The sequence below is a fragment of the Zootoca vivipara genome, chromosome 5 (genome assembly GCF_965207765.1).
Source record: "Zootoca vivipara chromosome 5, rZooViv2.hap1.1, whole genome shotgun sequence".
Classification (NCBI taxonomy): Eukaryota; Metazoa; Chordata; class Lepidosauria; order Squamata; family Lacertidae; genus Zootoca; species Zootoca vivipara.
Window position 1 is genome coordinate 24,636,704 of NC_142588.1, and position 23,260 is coordinate 24,659,963.

The window sequence follows — 23,260 nt, forward strand, 5'->3', positions numbered from 1 at the left end:
GGCACCTGAAAGGCTGCTGCATTTGTTGCGGCGCATCCATCGGATGCTTAATGGCAAGATAAACATTTGGGAAGTCTTTTTTTTTAAGGTGCACGAGACGCCGCGGCAAACTAACTCGGCTCCCCCACCCCTCTCCAAAAAGCAATAAATAACTCCGCATGCGACCCTACGGGAAAGGGGTTTAGCACAGCCTATATTACAAGCCACCACACAGACAGCAAAGGGGGGGGGGGGGAAGAAAAAGACTGCGCCGGCGCATAGCTGCGGCTCCTTACATACCTATCCGCTCCTCGCCGTCCAGAGGCGCGCCGCATGCGCGCTGCAGCCCAGCTCGACGGCAGGCGGCGGACGAATGAGGCTGGGCGGCGCGAGCCAATCCGTTTATGGGGAGGCGCGGCCTCCGCGCCTATTGTGATGCCCAAGGCGGGAGGAGGGCGGGGCTTAGGCTGTGTTTGTCGGGCGAAGTGGCCTGGGCCATTCGGTGCCCGGCTCGGCGGAAAGTCACAAGCCGGGACGATAGGTAGTTCCTCGGCTGGCTGGACGGACTGACGGTTAAAGGTAGAAGCGGCGCCCACGGAACCAGGGCGCCAACATGGTGTCGTGTATCATCTCCCGAGTCGTTGTGTAAGTGGAGAGGGTAAGGGAAGCGGGGCCTCAAGAGGAACCGGTACCAACGGACTTTCCCTCGGACTTGCGCGGGAGGGGGGAGGCATATTCGCTCCTGCCTCTCTCGCCGCTGAGGCTTGTGGGGGCCGGAGGAAGAGAGGAATGCGGTACTACTGCGCTTGCGCGCACAGCGGGGGTGATAGAAGTGCCCTCTGGGACTTCCTGCTGCTTTTATTCCTGGGGTGGAGCGAAGTGGGCCTTTCCGCAAAAGCGCCGGTTCCCCCCTCCAGCGCATGGCAATTTTAGGGTGCAGGGAAAGCAATCCTTATGGGCCTCGTCGTGCTCTTAGGTGCGCCCCTAACATATGCGGCTTCCCGCGTACACCTGAGAGCGTCAGGCTTCGGTGCGGAAAACGCGGGGATTTTGCGAGTTCAAGTCACAGGGAGCCGCCCGCTTGGCTCTAGGTGTCGCTGTTTTGGGCCTACAATTCCCATCATCCTTGACCACTGGCCCTGTTAGCTAGGGATGATGGGAGTTGTAGGCCCAAAACAGCTGGAGGGCCAAGTTTGGCCATACCTGGCTTAGAGGCTGCCTACCTCACGTGCGATCATAGATTCACAAAGTTGTAGAGTAAGAAAGGACCACAAGGATCATCTAGTCCAACCCCCTGCAATGCAGGAACCTCGAACCCATGACCCTGACATTTAGAGTACCGTATTGTGCCCTACCTACTGAACCTATTCCTAAGGGATATTGTGTAAGGAGAGGAGGAGATGCGCTGGAGCAGGGCGGAGTCATGGCAGTTTTTTATTTCCCAGGTTTTGAAGGGGGGGGCGCGCGATCACAGCCTGTTTAGCTTTAGACTTTCCCCTAAGCTCTGGATATGTGTATGCAGTATATCATTGTGGTCATTTGGTGGCACTCAAATTATATAATGGCCATCTTTTAAAAAATCTGATTATGATTCCTGTTCACTCTAGAATCCAGAGCTGGTCACAACTAAAACACCACACTAAAAACAGTAAAGGCACGCTTGAGGCCACAGCTACCTTTGTTGTCTAGAGCTTCACCCTGTCATTGAAAACCGGTTTGGCGACTGAGCCCTAGCCCATGACTCTAAACAAGCTTTTATGTGACTGCTGGCTCATAAGTTTTATTTGTAAACATAGTACAATGAAACTCTGTAAACGAGAAACTCCTTATATTTTTGTAGATCTCCCCCCACCCAATTTTATTAACAAAATAAGGTTTTATTAGTATGATAATACTGGTGGGTCTACTGATGAGTATGACCCAACAGTGCCAGGTCTTCAACCTTGTCTGTTTGCTTAAATTCATACGATTTAGAAACTAATTGGGAGATAGATAAATGTCCACTTGATTGGTTTGGCTGGACCTTGGATACACAATTTTGTGTTTTTATCATAAATACCTTTGCCATCATTGGAGGGGGGGGGAGCAGTAGTTGAAAAGTTTGTGTACTATTCCTATTGAAAGATTAACATTTTTTTGGTCATTGGGCAAAGTGTTGAAAGAAGGTATATTTTTCTGAGAAATCCATTAATTTCAATGTTTAGATGATTAAAGAATGGCTTTTAAATGCATGCTGTAGTGATTATAACCTAGTTTAACAAGAATTTGTGGTAGTCCTCATAGCTATAAGAATGTGATCTGGTAAATGTAGTTCCAGTCCCAAATGACAATCTTGTGGCAACCCCTGTATAATTTATTTCTAAATACAGTGTGATTTTTTTATATAAAAAACAGTGCCTGTTCTTATTCTGAGGACTGTTTTAAAATTGTGGTATAAAAACAACCAAAGGGTTTTTTTGTCAGCCATATAAATTAGTATACACATGTTATGATTTGGAAAAGAGTAGGCCCCTGTTTCTCTGTTTGCTGCAGAGAACTCTAGCCCCAACAACACCAAACAACCCATTTCGAGTTCAAAGGGCAAAGTGATGTGGCCTTATGAGGCCCACACTTGAAGTGAATAAAATTGTGATGTAAACCAGGCATTTTGAGTGTCTCTGCCATGTGAGCAAGCAATTAAATAGTAAATGTATATTCTTAAATGCATGTAGTCAACCAGTAGGCATGTTTCAGATATTTGGAATTCTGTAATGATGGGTATGAGGTGGAAATTGCACAGACAACCATGAAACTGTCATCTCATGGATACGTTTCTGAGCAGGCAGTGCTACGGCATATCATATCCACTAAATTATATATGGACTGAAGGTGGCAGCAGTCGCAGCTTTGAAGGTATGCATTAGCCAAGAGCTTGTGAACGTTTCCTTTTAAATCAGTCTTTCAACATTAATATTGGTCTCCTGTTGGTGCATGTGTACAACAACTTTGCAGGTTACAGCAAATTTGCAAGCCTACATTAAAAATTACCCTCCCATCTACACATCCGTAGTGACTAATTATGGAAGTAGCAATTCATTTGCCTAAGGTGAACAACCATTCCTTTTTGCTGATTAGTCTGTGTGGTTCCTGTAACTTCTTAAATTTTAGCACAATAGAAGCAAAAACCTAATAACGTTCCATACCATATATGTACAGTGCATGCTTAATTAAATTAAATTAGATTAGAACATCATTCCACTAAAAGTAAACAAAATGGGCAGGATACACCTAATCAGTCGTTTCACCATAAGCTCTGTGCAAGGATGTCTGCTTGAGCAACAGGGCTTTCCCCTTCCCTTCCCCAAGTTGATTGTGGGGAGGAGTCAGGAGATCCCCCTGAACAGCACAGGTAGGGGGTGGAATCTTGGGGTAGATTGAATTATTAGATGAGCATGATGTTGAAATCCACCCAATGAGGAAGTGAAGCTAATGTTGGTGAGAAGAGACAATGTTCTCAAGCTTACTAATGAATTAAAAACTGACACATCACCAGCTTCCAGGTGGCATCCACCCAAGAATTCTTAAAGAGCTTACACACGAAATTAAATAGTAATTGCATGCTAGTTCAGGCGCACACTATGGACCTTTTAGTTTTCTTCTTCCAAGAAGCTTCCATGGAAGCAACAGTCCTGAGGATGATATAGCAAAAGTGTGTCTGTTTTTTTCTGCAGGAGGTTTCTCTGCTTCTTTCACAGTCTAGGAAACGAAACTGGAAGAGTAGAAATCTGATCTATTACTTGTGGCAACAGTTGGCCCAGTTGAATGGGTTGTGATAATGGAAAGAACAGTAGCTGCTGGTATGGTTGTTAGAATTTTTTTAAAGGGAGGGTCCTTGGGGTGGCAGTGTCAAAGAGAATTGTTTTTGTTCTGTGGCTGACAATGGCCAAATAGTGGGAACATTAACACATGGAAATATGTCTATCCTTGAGCATATTGATGAATGTGAATGGTTACAGCTGGGAGGTAGCATTCATGTAGCACTGGCTAGGGCTTTAGCAGGTCTGTGCAGTAACACACAATAAATAGTACTTGACTCTCCTTTTACTAAATATTAGTTTTGAGTAAGATGTTCAGTCAGTAAGTTAACGTTTATGAAATCTTAAATTAAAAAACCTTGCCTTTCAATGAAATGCATTTTTTAGGACGAATGGTGGTTCGAAGAAAGCTTTCTTTTAAAAAAACAAAACAAAACCCCAGCAACTAAATATTAGCAGTGTCTGGGAGAATCTCAGGATTTTCACACATGTTGTGCCTGTTGCCTTATATTTAGAGGCGTGTGTGGACTTGTCTCATTTCTGGAACTTTGTCCAAGATGTGTTACTGCTGGCTTCTGAATGAGATAGTTTTGATCTCCACTCTAGGAGTCATGTTGATCTCACCAGCTAGGTGATTCATTACGTGTTCATTCTCCAGAGTACTCCAATGTCAACCCTGAGTACACGTCTACATACTCCCAAAAGAGTTAACTTTCATGGCCTAGGTTCTTAAGGTGCCTTGGCCACACAGTTGACAAATAAGCCTCAGCTTGGATTCCTGCATAGCAGCGGGTTGGACCAGATGACCCTTGGTGGTCCCTTTCAACTCTATGATTCTAACCAACTTGGAAACTGGGGAGATGGTGAAGAATACAGTGGAACCTCGGTTTATGAACACCTCGGTTTACGAACGCCGCGGACCCATCTGGAACGGATTAATTCACTTTCCATTACTTTCAATGGGAAAGTTCGCTTCAGTTTATGAACGCTTCAGTTTAAGTACTCCGCGAACCCATCTGGAACGGATTAATCCACTTTCCATTACTTTCAATGGGAAAGTTCGCTTCAGTTTATGAACGCTTCAGTTTAAGTACTCCGCGGACCGTCTGGAACAGATTAATCCACTTTCCATTACTTTCAATGGGAAAGTTCGCTTCAGTTTATGAACGCTTCAGTTTATGAACAGATTTCCGGAACCAATTGTGTTCATAAACCAAGGTACCACTGTAGTGTAACTACCCAGGCAATCCCCACTGACCTTTGCATCTTCAAAGTTGGAAGGAAGACTGGCTGACTCTTAACTTGCCCAGAGGATGTGGCAAAGTAGATTTTTTTTTGGAAGCCTGCTTGCGGGTAGAAGTATGTAATGAAGGTGTAAAAGGAGGAGCCGGTAAAATTAGCAACAGAGAGGCTGTGTAATTAATAACCAGAAGGATCTTTGTATGTTCTTTAATTTTAAGTGGCGGAGTTGGTGACATTTAGAGAATTGCAGGTGGGTTGGATTAAAGATACATCTATGAGTTCTGTATTTCAAATGGTGTAATGTTTTAAAGAAGTTTTCATTGGTAGCAAAAGGGTATTTCCAGTACAAAAATGCACTCATGTGGATCCAGCTTTCTAAAATGCTGTTTAAAGAATGCATGTTTTAAAATAGCCCTCACATTTAAAAAATCTTTTTGCTTCTCTGTTTAATGTGAACTGCTAGCATGTTTGTATAATGTGCATTTTGTAGCACTAAGAACTGAAACAAAAGCAGCATTCAGAGAGCAGCTAGATTTTTAAAATGGAAATCCAAGTAGGTAATTCCTTAGAGGGAAGTTGTCCTTTAAAATCTGTCTTCAGTATTTATATATGTTTTAAAAGTAAACCCATCTGTTTTTGCCAAGGCAAATCATGCCACTGAACCATGAAAAATATTCCAGGACTTTGTAGGTGAATGACGAAAGCTCATACCAATGACAAACTTACTGTAGTTGGTCTCTAAGGTGCTACTGGAAGGACTTTTTTTATTTTGCTATAGATAAGCAATGACTGTGGACTAGGAATTTCAAGGGATGCTGTGACTAGAATTATTGGCAACAAGACATGCTAGCAAACCGCTACTGAGAGGAAGAAGTAGAAGCACTGGGCTGATGGGATATTTGTCCTATGATGTAAGATGCCTGTCATTTATTCTGTTCTGATAGGAAATAGTGGGCATCACTGCACATGAGTGTAACATCCGTCCCACAGTTATCTGCAGAATTGCTGCTGAAGGATTCTGCTGTGCAGAGTGATGCTAGTTCTGTTCCAGCCAGTGAAACTGGTTGGCATTTGTCCCTTGCTTAGAATTCTTCTTCCCCCCCCTTTTTTTTTGTTAAACATGCTGCTGAGCTGTGGCTCATGTCAACCATGTTTGCAATATTTATTTATTTTTGCTCTGAAGCTGTAAGGGCTATGAAGTCTTTGGACATAGTCCTGACAATGCCTGCTTTCATAAAGTCATAAAAGAAGACCAAGTATTGGTGGTCATCCTTATCTAATATATGTGATAAATTGAGATCGACAGTACGGCACTTTGATAGTAGATTTGTACAAAAATGCTACTTCTGCTTCATGAGCTATAGAGAGAATGCTCTTCCATTAACCACGAGGAAGAGTTCTAAAGATTAATTGATTCTTCACTATGTAAATTGAAACACGACTCAAAGGAATGGTGAAAAACTGTGCCTTCCCAGTTACGGGGTTAGGTTCTGGAGATTGCGCCAAAAGTCAAAATTGTGTATAGTCAAAACCCACTGGGTTTAATGGCAGATGGGATTGTCAAAGTCATTTTTCCCAGAACCCTGCCCTCTTTTTATTTATTTTGCCATGCACATAAAGCTGAATACGTATAAGTTAAATATGTTTACGTGTAACTATTATTGGGAGACATAGTATCACTATTAGAGTGGCAAAGAGTACCATAGAGTAATCGGGAACAATAGTTTTTCTAAATATTTGGAGCCCAATATGTATCTTTTTGGCTAGAAAGTTGTTTACAATTGCACTTTGTTGGTGGTGTCCTTAGATAACAGTTTTGGCTGCTTGTCAGACAATTGTTCATGAGTGCCAGGCAGAGAACACTGCATGTACAATCACAAATCTGTCTTTTCTGTGCTCTTCAAATACTCTGAGAAGAGTTGCTGTTTAAAACCGGAATGCAAATATTGGGAATAAAAAATCAGACCTACCGTGTTTCCCCTATTTTAAGACACCGTCTTATAATTTCTTCCTTAAAAAGAAGCCACCACAGGGTGTCTTATTTGGGGGGGGGTGTCTTATTTTTATTACGTCAGTATGGTACGGTACAGCAATATACATTTATTCAATTATAATTAAGTCGTCTTCTTCTGGAACATACAGCAATCTACATTTATTCAGCAGATTTTTAAAAATCCTCCCACCTCCAGCCAACAAACAGCAGTGGCTGGGCAAGGAGGAGGAGGGAGGCGATCCTTGGGGCAAAGCTAATAAACGGGAGGAGGGAGGGAAGGAAGGAGAGAAGCTTCAAAAGTGCCAAGTTCCCAACGGGTTCCTTCTTACCGTACCTGTATTTATCTCCTTGCGCGCAACAGTGCTTCTCTCTCCCTCAATTGTCTTCGTCGGGCAAGTCTCTGAGCCCGCGGTGGCGGCAGGACCCCTGATCTCTGGCAGGATTCGGGCGAGAGGAGTTGTTCCCCACCACCTCTCGCTCTCTGGCTCCCTGCACGCCAGAAGCAGGCTGCAAGAGGCGCCTCCCCCCCCCCGCACCTCTCGCTGGTTTGCTTCTCCCACGCGTCAGGAACAGGAAGAGGCGTCTTTTTCTTTTGCGCCTCTCCCCTTTGGTCTCCCCACACACCAGGAACAGGCGGGACAGAACTCCGGCAAGAGGCGCCTTTTTTTCCCTGCGCCTCTCGCTGGTTCGCTTGCAACAGGGACAATAGTGGCAACATGGCTTACTTACTGGGTACGTCTTATTTCTTGCAATTGTAAAAAAAACCCTGCTATGGCTTACTTTATGACTACATATTAAAATAGGGGAAACACGGTATAAGCTCCAACATGCACAAGATAGTATTTTCTAAACTGCTGGGGGAAAGGCTGTGACACAAGGAAAAACCTTGTGTTTTATTTTGTCATAGGGGTCTGCAAAACATCCAGTGATTTTGTTGAACGCAAGTCAAAAATGTACTGTAACAAAGTGGCATTATGGATGGATAAAGGTTTTGATGTGATCACTGCTTTTTAAAGAGAGATCTGTGTCCTTTCTCACAATTAGCTGTAGAGATTTTTCCTATGATTTTTGATGTGTTCTTAAAGGTAAAGTGAGCCCTGACCAGTTGCGGACGACTCTGGGGTTGCGGCGCTCATCTCACTTTACTGGTCATGTGGCCAGCATGACTAAGCTGCTTCTGGCCAACCAGAGCAGTGCATGGAAACGCCGTTTACCTTCCCGCTGGAGTGGTATCTATTTATCTATTTGCACTTTGACGTGCTTTCGAACTGCTAGGTTGGCAGGAGCAGGGACCGAGCAATGGGAGCTCACCCTGTCACGGGGATTCGAACCGCCGACCTTCTGATCGGCAAGCCCTAGGCTCTGTGGTTCAACCCACAGCGCCACCTGCGTCCTTAGCCTTTTCTATATCAGAGGCTATTTCCATACTCTTTGAGAACTTGTCTCTCTTCCAGATGATTTGGAGATGGTCTCTCCATATGTAAATCAAGGTCCATCTCCTTGAGAAGCTGTCAAAATAGGAAGGCTCAGTATTACTTCACATTCTATGCTTATCCTCAAAAGGAAGTTGGCAACTTCATGCAACCAACAGAAGTGTTATTTCCTGATTTGGAGGATGATGCTCGTACCAAGGCCAGCAGTAAAAAATATTTCTGAAAAACTTGACTTCAGATCTAGACATTTCTTAGGGAGAAGGATATACCGTATATGCTGGCGTATAAGGCGACTGGGCGTATAAGACGACCCCTTACTTTTCAAGTTAAAATATAGAATTTGGGATGTACTCCAGCCCTTTTTTGGCGGGGAGGGGAGGGGAGGCTGTCTTCTCCAGCACTCAAGTCTGCAGCCGGGGAAATGGTGGTTTGTTTGTTTGCTTGCTTGCTTAGTTATTGAGAGGGGGAAAGAAGCCAGCGAAAGGAGAGATAGAGAAGCAGAGACATCGATCAAAAGGAGGGAGGGGGAGAGGGAGAGGGAGGCAGAGACATCGAGCAAAAGAAACCATAGAGAGGATAGCGATAGAGGGGCAGAGACATCGGAGGCTCACACAGCCAGCGAAAGACGCTGAGCAGCAGTGAAAGAGAGAGCGGAGAGAGAGACAACGAGGCTGGCTCAGTGAGCAAAAGGGGAATAGAAGCCAGGGAGAGGGAGAGGGAGGCAGAGACAAAAGGGGGGAAAGAAACCATAGAGAGGATAGCGATAGAGGGGCAGAGACATCGGAGGCTCACACAGCCAGCGAAAGACGCTGAGCAGCAGTGAAAGAGAGAGCGGAGAGAGCGAGAGACGGAGAGATCCCTTTGCTTTGCGCTGACAAAAAGAGAAGAGGCAGCAGCTTGACACCAATGAAATACACAAAACTGTATCTCTGCGCTGATCCAGGTCACAAAGCCATGAGGGAGCCATTCTCCCTGGCGGGGAGCAGCCCCCTCCCGAGCGCGCTTCTTTGCGTTCATATGGTCACTGCATACAGTGGGGATGCGGCCGTTTTTGAGCTCCCCCCACCGTATGCGGTGACTGCAGATTCTTGGACCCGGCGTATAAGACGGGCCCCCAACTTTTGAAAAAAATTTCCTGGGTTCAAAAGCCGTCTAATACGCCAGTATATACGGTAACTTGTTCGGTTCTTTACATATGTGGTTCCACTTTTGCAATAACCTTAAGTTTTATGGATGACCCAGACTATGCAAAAAATTTTTATGGACCCAGGTTTTTTGGGGAAGTAGAGCTTGGTGTACTTGAACCCTTCACAATCACCTCATTATTCATTCTTCTGCATATCCCCCTAGGTAGTGGGATAGAGATGAATGTTGTGAAATACCGTAGTAAGACTGGAAACAACTATTTTCAACTTTGCTTATGGTAGTTGCTCACTATTCTTTTTGTCTTAACATCTGTATCTTATAATGCTTATCGACTCCGCAAAAAGTTGATTTTTTGCCAGTGTTGCCACATTGGATCAATTTATCCATTATGAACAGTTGTGGTGCAATTGAAGCAATGTGGCAAACACTTGATGATGATGACGACGAATTCCTGCAACTGATGTAATCGGTAACATTTTGGAAGACCACTATAGCTCTTGAAGACTTAAAAAGAATAAAATAGCAAATAATGTTTCAGTCTGGAAAACTAATAGGCTTTGCCCTAAGTGTCCCATTTCTAGGTCCTGGGGAAAGCTATGATCTATTCCCAATGTAAATGGCAATAGAAATAGCAGTACAGTGGCACCTTGCAAGATGAATGCCTCGCACAATGAAAAACTTTGCTAGACGAAAGCGTCTTGCAATGTTTTTGGTGACTCGCTAGACGAAGCGACTCGCGGCACGAATTAATTTCATCGTGCGAGGCACCACTGTATCCTAAATGTTCGGAAATGGGTTACTGAAACTGGGCAAAGTGTTCCAAATCAAATTTTATCAGTTCTGTGCTTTAATAATTCATTAGTCCTACAGAAGTTTTTATGTTGATAGCTGAATCATACTGATGGTTTGGTGACCACTTTGTTAATAAGTAGCATCCTGTTCTCTGTTTATCATTCCCAGCTGATTCCTAAACCATTGACCCTGTGCTTTTGTTCTGTTGAATTAGCTCTTAAGAAGGAAATGCACATGACTAATGCAGGTAAACAAATCTCAACCAGTAATCAGCAGTAAATGTCAGAGCCAGGTCAGGGCTGAGAGGCTGTATCTGATTCAAGGCCTATGTGCTCTTACTAGGGAAGAGCAGAGTGCAAATGACCCTAGTATGTATAAACTGCTTAACCAGGGCTGACATTATACACCAGGGGTCCCCAGACTACGGCCCGGGGGCCGGATGCGGCCCAATTAGCCTGCCAATCCGGCCCGCGACGACCCCCGCCACCGCCCGCTCTCGCGGCGCGCAGCGCGGCAGCGCTCTTCCGGGTTGGGAAAAAAGCGCCGAAAATCCTTTCTGCGCATGCGTATGGGCCTCTCCCGACCCGGAAGAAGTCATTTCTGGTGCACTTCCGGGTCGGGGGAGGCCTACGCGCATGCGCACAACGGATTTTCGGCGCTTTTCCGCCCCTGAAAGCACGGCGCCGCGCCAGTAAGCACCCGTGCGCATGCGCACGGGCGCGCACTCCCCCGCCCGCCGACCCGCACAGGCGCGCACTCCCCCGCCCGCCGGCCCGCCGCGCGATCGGCGTGGTGGGAACCGGCCCAAACGCCGGTAAGTCTGGGGACCCCTGTTATACACCATTCCATTTTGTGCTTGGAGAGCATCTGAGGGCCTGCATTCAATCAATCCCAGGTAGTTCACTAAGCTAGGTCACTGCCCTGGCTCCTGAGATTCCTGATTCAAATCCCAGGATCACTGTCAGTAAGTCTAATCTCTGCCTCCAATGTAACAGTGGACACCGTAGGTTATGCATTTAGCGTTAGTGTTAATCAATTGGCCCCCACAAACTGAAGTAATTGATTGTAATTTTTATTTGGTAGGATTGCGAGCTGAGATTATTCGTGTCTGATTTTTGAAACTATTTTGTAACTGGAACGTTACTGTAAAACAGGTGTAGGGGGCTTGTGGCCCCTCAAATGTTGCTGGACTCAAAGTCACACCACCCCTCACCTAGCCATGCTGCCTAGGGCTGATGGGGGTTTCTCATCCTTCCTTTTAAAGAATGAAAGTCCATTTTCCTGCTTTTTCTAACTTTGAATGTTACCTTATGCTTTTCAGTATCTTGGAAGACATCTATATTGATCTTTGGTAAAGTGCATATTTAATTGTTGATTAGAAGATGAGTAGTTAACATATCTTAATGTGTTGCCACTCCTACTGAATTAGTCCTCTCTCATGATATGCATGTTGGGTGGGGATAATACACCTCTATAATTGCCATAATCACAAAGGTGATTTTTTTTTAAAAAAAAAAATGCTAGCCAATGCATCAAGAACATGGCATTTTCTTCTAAAGGAGCCCAGTATTAATCTTAAAAGTCCTAGTTGGTCCTGGTTTACCAGAAGCGAACCTTGTTGTGTGTTGAATTTTATTTATTCTCTTCATGTGGCAAACTGCTGTATTGATGTAAGGCAGGGGTCCCCAGACTACGGCCCGGGGGCCGGATGCGGCCCAATTAGCCTGCCAATCCGGCCCGCGACGACCCCCGCCACCGCCCGCTCTCGCGGCGCGCAGCGCGGCAGCGCTCTTCCGGGTTGGGAAAAAAGCGCCGAAAATCCTTTCTGCGCATGCGTATGGGCCTCTCCCGACCCGGAAGAAGTCATTTCTGGTGCACTTCCGGGTCGGGGGAGGCCTACGCGCATGCGCACAACGGATTTTCGGCGCTTTTCCGACCCTGAAAGCACGGCGCCGCGCCAGTAAGCACCCGTGCGCATGCGCACGGGCGCGCACTCCCCCGCCCGCCGACCCGCACAGGCGCGCACTCCCCCGCCCGCCGGCCCGCCGCGCGATCGGCGTGGTGGGAACCGGCCCAAACGCCGGTAAGTCTGGGGACCCCTGATGTAAGGTGTATGGGATCCTTGAACTTACCTGAGTGTCTAGTGTGGGTGGGGACAGTTGTCAGAACATGTTTGGGAAGAATGTAAATGGATAGTGCATATATTTCATAATGTGAAATCTACCTCTGGTGAACTATTGCATACATTTGCTATAGACCTGTTCTCTACAGACATGGATGCCGTAGGAAATACTTGAAAGAACTGGAGTGCTGCCAGTACCTGCTTTGTATAAAGAACAGCCATCTGGTGATTTAAAGCATGTTTCGCCAGACTTCCATGGCAACCAAGTATTAAACAGTGTCTAGCTATTTGAGTTTAGAAAAACAGCTTCCTCATTGAAAGAAAGTGATTCCTAAAGCCTGACTGTTCTGGTGAAGTGCACACACTAACATAACCTTACTAGGGAGATGGATCCCCTGTTTTGGAGACTCAGAACATGAACTACGGTAGATTGCATGCTGAATGTTCTTTTCTATTTCATATATTAAAATCCAAATGTAAGTGTGCTTCTGTAGGAATGGCAAATATGCAAGTCTTACTGCAGATTGTGTAATGGGGTCATCTGTATTAAAAGTCTAATAGATTAAATCATGTTTGCCAATATTTTCAGGTGTTTTTTTAAAAAATAAACTCACTATGCAGAACAAGAAATGTGTATATGACTGAATTTTAAATACTTCCTTCTTAATCAAAGCAGCCAATCTTAAAGATATGCATCAAAGACAATCCCCAATCAACTAATTTTTTGACCGAAGAAATAATACTTGGGAAGTATAGTATTTCATATTAAGAAGGGCGAATTACAGAGGCCATTACAATACAATATACAGAGACCATAGACAGGATTATGTTGGAACTTTTGTTAAGATTGGTTCACAAGTTGGCACTGAAATAAACTTCATATAGATTTCAGATGGGATAGTCCTGTTGCTGAAGCAGTTGTTCATTAGGTTATCTTGTGTTGTCAAAGTTTGCTTTTGAAGTTACTGGAAAAACCAGTTTATCTCTTTTTCTTTCTCACGCAATATTATAGATTCATTGCTTATTTACTGTGCCCTTCTTGTCATACCCAAATACTTTATTTTTTTTTCAACAGGCTGGTTTTTGGAATGCTGTATCCTGCATATTATTCATACAAAGCTGTGAAGACAAAAAACGTAAAGGAATACGTAAGTTTTGTTGCACTATTTTTGCATTACTGAGTTGCATTTGTGGTGTGATACAACACAGCTTCATCAAAAGTCATACAGTCTCAAGTTCAGTAGTGGTATGTTTGGTGATGCTGCTGCTTACTTGAATGGGGCTGGGACCAGCATTGAAACTCCCATTGTTCTAGGCGCATTTTGTGACAGGGAATTTCATTAATGCAAGCAGTTTCTGAGCTTGGAGCACAGTACCGCACCTAAAATTTCAGATTAAAGCTGCTACTGCTGGAAGGAAAGGAGGACCTTTTTCTGCCTCCCCACTTCCAGCCACTCTCTGAAGACTGGAAAAGGGATCCTCATAAGAATATTAGAGGGGCGGGCAGGGAGAGTATGGCTTCGTACGTTTCCCAGTACATTTCCGAGCACAATTCAATATGTTCAATATGACCTTTAAAGCCCTAAACGGCCTCAGTCCAGTACACCTGAACGAGTGTCTATACCCCCATCGTTCCGCCCGGACACTTGAGGTCCATCTCAGAGGGCCTTCTGGCGGTTCCCTCGCTGTGAGAAGCCAAGCTACAGGGAACCAGGCAGAGGGCCTTCTTGGTAGTGGCACCTGGTGGAACGCCCTCTCACCAGATGTCAAAGAGAAAAACTACCAGACTTTTAGAAGACATCTGAAGGCAGCCCTGTTTAGGGAAGCTTTTAATGTTTAATAGATTATTGTATTTTAATGTTCTGTTGGAAGCTGCCCGGAGTGGCTGGGGAAACCCAGCCAGATGGGCGGGATATAAATAAATTATTATTATTATTATTATTATTATTTATTTTTGCAGTCTTCAGATGAGGACTAGACCATGTGAAAAATGAACATAAGGTTTTAGCTGCAGTTCATTCATTTTCAGCATTGTATTTTTGTTGTAAAAAATAAAAAAGTATGTCTAGACACTCCATTGCGGTGCCCACAACCTAGGTTTAAGCTCCATTTAGCTCCTAGCTTTCATATCTCAGTTTCTAACGCTGGGTGGGACATGACAGCAGTGAGACAGCGACTGAGCAGTTGCACCAGCAGAAGTGCTGGATTGATGACAACAGTCATCTGCATGGTCCCAATCTTTTTGCCTTCATATCCCAGCCCCATTGATGTAATCAGCAGCAACACTGATACTGAGTGAGTGGTTCCACTCCATCTCATATACTGCTACTGCACAAGTTTGTGAACAGCAGACAATAATGTATTATAACATCTTGTGATCCTAATTCATACTTGAGTGAGTCAGTGTAGATTTAACACTGACTCCCTTCTTAAATTTGGCTGCAGCTGTTCCCTAATTTGATGCACATTTCCCTCTGCCTACCTCCTGGAGTGCTCTGGTCCATGGGTCGGACACAACTAAGCAACAACAACCTTAATTATGGTATAGGGCAGGGGTGTCAAACTCAAATTCATCGGGGGCCGCATCAGCAGTTTGGTCACCCTCAAAGGGCCAGTTGTATCTGTAGGACTATGTGTCCACTCTTTATTATCATAAATTATTGTCACTGCATTCAATTATTACTGTTTTTTTGTAATAATGTAAGTAATAACTAGCTCTGAAAGCAGAAACATAGTCAGAATAATGGCAAGTAGATATTCAAATGTACAATTATTGTACAATTTATTGAAAAATGATTTTTGGTAACTGCACTGGGTGGTGGAGGCTCGCTAGGGTTTCATGCAGGAGCTTTGCAGAGCTACTGGTACCTGGAGATGCTGGGGTCCTTCTGCATGCAGGACAGATGTTCTGCCAGTGAGCCACCACCCTTCACCAAAGGGACTGGCTGAGGTTGACTCACTGGAGCTGCTCTCCTGGTTCCAGGATTTAAGGGCCAGAAGTATAAAGCAGCATCCTATGTTTCTGAGGAGAGGAAGAAAGATGGGAAGGACGGAAGGAAGAAAGGAAGGAAGAAAGAAAGAAAGAAAAGAGGGAGCAGGAGGGAGAGAGGAAGGAAAGAGGCGAGAGAAAGAAGAGTAGGAAAGAAGGAAGGGAATAAAGAAGTAAAGAAAAAGAAAGAGGGAGAGAAGACAGAGATAAAGAAGGAAGGAAGGAGAGGGAAAGAAAGAATAAGAACGAGAGAGAGGAAGGAAGAAAGGGAAGGGGGGGTCGTCGCCTTGATTCAGCGCCAGAAAAGAGCGCGAAGGGACCCAGGGGCAAAAAGCATTTCCCGTGCAGCGTGAGGCAGCGGGTGTCCGTTTTAGGAGACGTGCGTAAAGCCTCAGAGTTGCACGTTCATGAGGCTGAGCCGCTGCTGAGCTCACGTTCATGAGGCTGAGCCGCGGCAGGAGGAGGAGGAGGTGAGGCAAGAGGAGGAGGAGGAGGAGGCGGCTTGCCGGGTCGGTGCCCAGCAGCGCCATACGGAGAGTCCCGAGCCTCTGCAACGCAGCAGTGCTCTGTAGCACTTTGAATCCTCCTCCTCCTCCACACAGCGCTGCTGGGTGCTTTGTCTGTGCTGCTGCTGCAGCAGCAGCCGTTTCCAGGCGCCGAGCCGTGGCAGGAGGAGGAGGATTCAAAGTGCTACAGAGCACTGCTGCATCGCAGAGGCTCGGGACTCTCCGTGCGGCGCTGCAGGGCGCTGACCCAGCAAGCTGCCTCCTCCTTCTCCTGCTGTGGCTCGGGGCGCTCCACGCAGCGCTGCTCCGCCCGCCTTTCTACCCCCCCCCAGGCCCCAGCTGTTTGTTGGCGCGGCGCTTCAGCAGCAAGGTCCCGCTGCTGGGTCCCGCTGGCTGGGGCGCTCGGCGGGCCACATGACGAGGTCTGGCGGGCCGGATTTGGCCCCCGGGCCTTGTGTTTGACACCCATGGTATAGGGTATCCTTTTCCTGTGAAGCCAACCCACCTTAGGAAGGCTGAGAGCTATGCTGCATACAGTGGTACCTCGGGTTAAGAACTTAATTCGTTCCAGAGATCTGTTCTTAACCTCTGGTGTGAGGCGTGCTTTCACTAATGGGGTCTCCTGTTGCCACTGCGCCGCTGGCACGCGATTTCTGTTCTTATCCTGGGGCAAAATTATTAATCTGGAGCAACCACTTCCTGGTTAGTGGAGTTTGTAACCCGAAGCGTCTGTAACCCAAAGTGTCTTTAACCCGAGGTACCACTGTATTATTACATTGTGCACTGACCCATAGAGTCGTGTGTCTTCCTCTTTCACTCTCCCATCTGCGGGGAGAGGAAGACCATCCAAGATTTGGAGTTTTGAATAGGTGCACTATACAGTCAGTGGAAGTAAGACTCAAACTTCTATAGTGCAAAACTATCCATTACATTTCTGCTCAAAAGTAAGGACCGCTGAATTCAGGCTTACTCTTAGAGAAAAGTGTGTAGGATTGCAGCCTTAGTTGAACTTAATGAAATAGATCTTTGTTCACCTACTTAAGCAGAAACTTTTTCATGTCTCCTGCTTAAGAAAAAAATAAGATTAGAATCTGTTCTGTTACAACCAGTTCAAACTTGAAGTGGAAGGCAATGATGCAAGTATTTCCAGTGTGTGCCTTGACTGAAATTGGAAGCCTACAAATATGCAGTTTCTTAAGTTGTATTATGTCCAGTTTTATGAGACTGTCGTTATGTAGTCAAATGAGTTGGAATCTGTGATCTTCTGCCTCTAGTGGTGTTTTCTTTTTAGATTCTGTTTTTTTTGGGGGGGGGGTGGGCTTGTTCGTATGTCTTTTTCAATGCAGCAGTCTATTCCTCTCCAGGAACAACCCCCCCTTCCAGTTTGAGAAATGGGCATCTGAAGCTCTCCTTCAAAACAAGGGAGCCAGAATTGTTATCACCTTGGTTGAATCATGTTGAGAACAAGTTTTCTCCACACAGCCTTCACAAAACATTAAACTTTGACAAATTTAGTGCAGATTGTATGTCCTTGAAGGTGAGATTACACAGGAACTATTCTGGAGGTGCTTTTTTCATCCCTTGGATGTTGTCTTACAAGGGAATAAACACTTTGACAGCCTTATCCGAGATAGCAGAGAGCTGACAAATCTTCTCCAATCTAGGAAGATTAAAGGTCTTTGATTCTTGTGACCCACACAAAGTGTTTTTTAAAGTTTAAAACAACATTTTGTACAAGTTGTATATTCTTGCTTGAAAAATTAATTAAAATGCTTCCCTGCTTTGCAATTGAGATTTCCCCTACAACTTTACTGTGGTTCAAATTCTCAAAAGGCAAGCACAAACTATTTTTAAAAAATGAAAGATTTATCACCTGTTAATTACTAGTAGAACTTCAACCAACACAATCTATATACAGATTAGACAGGAATTTAGGAGACAAGGCAAGCATACGCTTTGGTCTTAATAGGATGTCTTACTAAGTTTTTATTGTTCACTTAATATTCACGGATATGCATGAATGGAGTTCAACCACATATAACCCCTTTCCTGCTTCTATAGTCTTCCTTTTCATGGGTAGCAAAAACACCCCAGGATTCAGTACAAACATTATTTTCACCACAATGCTTCCAAACAAGCCAGGAATATAAGCCAGTTTTTTATTTGGAAGCACTTCACCATGGTTCCCTGTTTCAACACTGTGTAAATACTGTACATTGCCGTTATTTGAACTAGTATCTGTATATTGGGGATGGTGAAACTTTAGCCATCCAGATGTTGTTTGACTATAGCTCCGGTCACCGCTGGCCATTGGCCATGCTGGTTGGGGTTGATGGAAGTTAGTTCCCAGCAACATCTGGAGGTTCCCCATCTTGCTATATAATATGATTGTATGAGCATGGCTAATGAGATGGGGCCTGCTAAACCTTCCGCATGTGAAACTGAATTATTGCTTTAACTTGCCAGGTGAACTTTAGTTCCTCGAGACTGAATTAGCAAGCCTGTCATCCAGGATGTTGAGTTCGTAATTGCCCCAAGCAGGCACTGCTTGAAATACTGAATTATTAAACGAGTTCTCTAAGGAAGCATGTCTCTTAGTTTAAAACAGACTCTCTTCCACAAATCCCCATTGAGGTGCCATTTAGCTCATAGCTTTCATACCTCGGTTTCTAACACTGCACTAGGATGATTAACATGCCAGTGAATTACCCTTAAGTTTTAGAGCTAAGCCATTTCCCCCTATTTCCTCTGCTATTCTTCCCCATTTCCTCTGCATTAAAGCATTCTGCTCAGTCTATGGAAGTTCACATGAAGGTCAGTTTTTTTCAGATGAAGACAGCCCATCAGTGTAGTAACTTCAGCTGGCATGTACACTAATTTAACTCTGTTCACTCGTGCTTAAAATACCCTCTAATTCCTTTGGGAATTAAGCTTAGGATATGATCACATGACTGGTGCTCTGTTCAGTCTAATGCTAAGAAATCTGTCTGAACCTGAGGAATTTCAAAAAAATAAAGTGAGCAAAGTTTGCTACAAGGGAAAATACATCTATGAGTTCCAATGGTGCAATTTTAGAATTTATTATGTAAGGCTGTCAGCCATCTAAATAACTCTTAGTTGATTAATAATATGTATATAATTGCTCAATTGGATGATTAAGTTTACATATCACAAATAAAAACATGTCCTTGCTTATTAAAATCCCCTCCCCCCGCTAGTTAATTGGCTAAAGATATACCACATTTTTCCGTGTATTACATGCCACTGTGTATAAGACGCCCTTTACTTTTGGGGACTCAAAATTAAGAAAATGGGGGGAGATTGCCCCCGTATAAAAGACTCCCCCCTTTTAACATTATTTTCTAGTTTAAAAAAACCCCACAGAAAAGTACGGTAATTAATTGATCTACTATGTAAATTACAACTTGTAGTTTTACAAAAGCTTTTTTTTTAGTTTAGCTCTGAAAATTGGTTTTTTTCTTTTTTAAAATTCAGTAGTGCTGTGTCTGTTTCAATTTTTTGTATTTTAGTATGGTGGCATTTTGATATAGTCTGCCTTGTGGAGAACTGGGGTTAGAAGTGTCAGGCTAATGAGCCAGAGAAAAATGTTTTGCTCCAAAAAATTCTACTTCATGCATTTGGAAGCAGGATAACTTTGTAGAATATTCTCACAACCTGACTTGGAGAATTGCTTTTTAAACAACTAGAGCATAACTTTTATTATAAATTGAAATCCAGTACTTATTTACCGTATATATTTCTTTGTTTTAACGGGGAAATGGCATCTGGCTATATTTGTAGTGGTTTGTATAGCGTAGTTAGCAATAGATCCCTTCTGGTAACTGCTCTAAATTATCAAGTATGACATAAATGTGTGTAGGAAATGTAAAAGAGACAGATTAAAATATCCTATGGGAATAAATCCTTGGACTTAATACTGCAGTTCATTTTTCAAGCAGCAAAAATAGTGACTACAGACGCTTTTCTTGCCCATCACATGCTTTGAGAATTTGCGCTCTCTTTAAAAGCACATTTTAAGGAACACTTTCTGGCATTTCATCCAGTCTGTGCTTCTGCATTCATCTTTTGTCTAGTCCACTTACTGATCATGTTTGGATGACTATACTGTACAGTGATGGAAAAAAGTATTTGATCGCCTGCTAAATTTGCCCGTTTGCCCTCTGACAAAGAAATGACCAGTCCATAATTTTAATGGTAGGTTTATTGTAGCTGTGAGAGACAGACTAACAACAGGAAAAACCCCAGAAACCCAGAAGACAAAAGTCAGAGATTGATGTGCATTATAATGAGTGAAATAAGTATTTGATCCCCTATCATCCAGCCAGATGTCAGGCTACCTGGTATCTTCACTTGTATGTAAAGAGCTGAGATTAGAAGCACCTGCTGTAAGGGAGGGGTCTTACCTGTAACCCCAGCTCGTTACAGTACCTGTACAAAAGACAAGTAAATGGGCAAAAGACAGGTAAACAGGCAAATTTAGCAGGGGATCAAATACTCCCCCCCCTTCACTGTATATTCACTTAGGTTGAGATTTGAACAAGATACACCCCTACACACATCCTTTTCATGAGCTGTGATTTAAATAAGGAAGTCTCTAACACTTTCACCTTTCTTTAGAACAGGGAGACCATGCCTACCAAGTTCAGAACAAGTCAAAATCTTAAAACAATGGTTTAAAACTGTTTTAAAGAGTCTGTCTTGTTCCAGAATCAGTAAATGGGTGAAATGGGAAACTGGTTAGAGAATGTGGTTCAATCACAGCTCATGCAAAGGCATTGTATGCACAGGCCACAGACTTATTTGGAGAAGGGCTATAGCTTCATAGGAGAGCATGTTAAGTCGTAGGTAGAGCTAGGAAAGACTTGCACCTGAAACTATGGAAAGCCACGGCCAGTTATAGAGTCAGTGGGTCAGTGGTGGAACAATGATTTGGATTGGTGTAAGGCAGGTACTTGTGTTTCTGTGTCTTATTAAAGCAAGATAATGAACTTCTGAACTGGATTGGAACACAGTATCATTCAGTGAGTGGAGCATGCCAGCAGAAGTGGATATTTTGCTCATAAATTATAAGCCCACCCACTGGAACGAGGGGTAGCTCTGATGAGCCTCTGTTTAGGATGCTGGAGGTCTGAAACTGAACACAGGCAATGGGACCCAGCTAAACCACTGTAATCTTTGCAATGATCTGGTAGCTAGCTAAAGGATGGAACTGTTGGGACTGTATAGATTGTCATAGGTTATATTATAGCTATCGGCTCAGCAACAGTCCTGTTATACAAAATGAGTAGGGTTCCATCTGACACTAACACAAAATTATCAGCACTCTCACAAAATTAATTTGATATAAAATTTTATTTTGGTGGAGATATCTATCTACCCATCTATCCTGTACTGTGTACTGCTACTGCCAATACTAGCTTAAATGGATATGTATCACTTTCTGCAGCTTGCTTAACTGGTAAGAATTATATTTAGAAGATTCTCAGTGGTGCTACTTTTCTGCTTTTGTCCGCATTAAAGGCTAGGTTATCTTTTTTGAAGAATGGGGTGGGGTGGTTTGCAAGCATGAGTCCCCATTTTAAGGAAAGTGATGGGATGGCAGGTATTTTCTCCTTGTTTAACTCATGGTTAGTGATTTAACTCATGGTAGTGAAACAATAGCTGCTTATTCCAAATAGGATGTTTTGTTCATTTTCTAGCAGAAGTTGGTCAGGCTATCAGAGCTGCTTTGATTTAAGCTAGAGTAAAAGGGCTGTTTATCAGAAAGGTTCTGACTCTTTCAGCTGCTGTCTTCTACCTATGGTTCCCATCTTTCTAAAACATATGAATACAAGCAGCAAGTAAGCATAGTTTAAATCATTGCAAAATGTGTATCCTGTGCTCCTGTCACTGATGTAGTGGAAATTAAAATAGTTGTCACATCTTTCCTTTTCAGGTGCGGTGGATGATGTACTGGATTGTGTTTGCTCTTTATAGTGTTACTGAAACAATAACGGACCTCATGATATCTTGGTATGTTTGGGTTCAGAGCATAATACAATTACAGTTGTGTTTTGACATATTGTAGTATATAGTGCCACATACTCCTTATCCGAATTATCCTATGCTAGTTCTGAAAAAGGTAGAGCTATAAAATAGCAATAATACCGGTATGTAAAACTATATTAAGGATTATAGATAATTAAAGTAAAGCCAAAAAAAGCTTTTGTTTAAAATGTGTTATTATTCAATATCATCCAGAGCTTTCTGCTCTGGAAGGAATGTACCTGTTTCTAAAAAACAGAACCCAATTTTGAATTCTGATTTGTTTTGCAGGTTTCCATTGTACTACGAGCTGAAGATTGCATTTGTTATTTGGTTGCTCTCTCCATATACTAGAGGGGCAAGTTTAATATATAGGAAGTTTCTTCATCCTCTTCTTTCTTCAAGAGAAAGGGTGAGACATTGCCCTGTTTGTGGTTTTAAAATAATTTATTCCATAATATATATAAAAAAATGCAATAGGGGTGGGGTGGGGAGGAGAAACTTGCATTAGTACTTTGTATTTAACACTGAGAATGTTATGTCTAATCAGATTAATGTCCACACTGTTTGCCTGTTTTTCCCCTTAGGAGATTGATGAATATATTGTGCAAGCCAAAGAACGTGGTTATGAAACAATGGTTAACTTTGGTAAACAAGGCTTAAATTTAGCTGCTACTGCCGCAGTGACCGCAGCTGTAAAGGTAAATATTACTTAACCATTCAGTATAAAAATACATTGCGTATTAAGTTGGATAACTTTTTTCTAACTGCATGTTCTAAAAGTATCTCCTCTCTTAAACACTAGCTATATTATAATTTTTTTAAAAAAAATAGTGAAGATGACCCTTTCTTTCTCTCTTGTTGCCTTTTCTTGCTGGTAATCACACTCCATAGGATTTCTGGCTTCTTTCTGCTGTTTTCCTTCAATCAAGTTGAGGTAATTGTTCATGGAAATTAAAGCATGAAGCAGTGCTACAGTACATATGAATTGGCAAATTAATATGAATCCCCACTGAATTCTCTTTACCTTTTAGAATAAATATTAATTCACTACATGAACTTGAACCGTAACTGTTCTTGCTTAGAGTTGTGTGATATTAGAAAACATTAATTTAATTGGGCTGCTGCTCTTGGACTCAAAAGGTGCTCCTGATTTTCTGTGACGTGTCTAAGTAATAAGCTTCTCAGCTTTTCCTGTAATTCAGGCATGTAGCTAATG

At 43.4% G+C, this 23,260-nt stretch overlaps 2 protein-coding genes and 1 long non-coding RNA gene across 4 annotated transcripts in view; 1 reads left to right on the forward strand and 2 right to left on the reverse strand.

The window, feature by feature from the left end:
- JMJD1C (jumonji domain containing 1C) overlaps positions 1-453 on the reverse strand; it is a 115,434-nt gene extending 114,981 nt beyond the window's left edge. The window contains exon 1 of the mRNA XM_088669506.1: positions 280-453. The gene's annotated coding sequence lies outside the window, so the exon portion shown is untranslated. The remainder of the gene's footprint in view (positions 1-279) is intronic.
- Positions 454-480: 27 nt separating this feature from the next.
- REEP3 (receptor accessory protein 3) overlaps positions 481-23,260 on the forward strand; it is a 32,948-nt gene continuing 10,168 nt past the window's right edge. Inside the window, exons 1-5 of one of the 2 annotated variants that reach the window (XM_035137858.3) lie at positions 481-624; positions 13,577-13,649; positions 21,953-22,029; positions 22,333-22,453; positions 22,629-22,742. In XM_035137858.3, coding sequence (XP_034993749.1) covers positions 593-624; positions 13,577-13,649; positions 21,953-22,029; positions 22,333-22,453; positions 22,629-22,742 — 417 coding nt within the window. In that variant the 5' untranslated portion in view covers positions 481-592. Of the gene's footprint in view, positions 625-12,927; positions 12,978-13,576; positions 13,650-21,952; positions 22,030-22,332; positions 22,454-22,628; positions 22,743-23,260 lie in introns of those variants that run through there. The other variant, XM_088669507.1, reaches the window with a different exon arrangement.
- The window catches only part of LOC148685609 (uncharacterized), a 28,043-nt gene continuing 17,914 nt past the window's right edge, over positions 13,132-23,260 (reverse strand). Inside the window, exon 3 of the long non-coding RNA XR_015949977.1 lies at positions 13,132-13,620. This is a non-coding gene — a long non-coding RNA (uncharacterized LOC148685609). The remainder of the gene's footprint in view (positions 13,621-23,260) is intronic.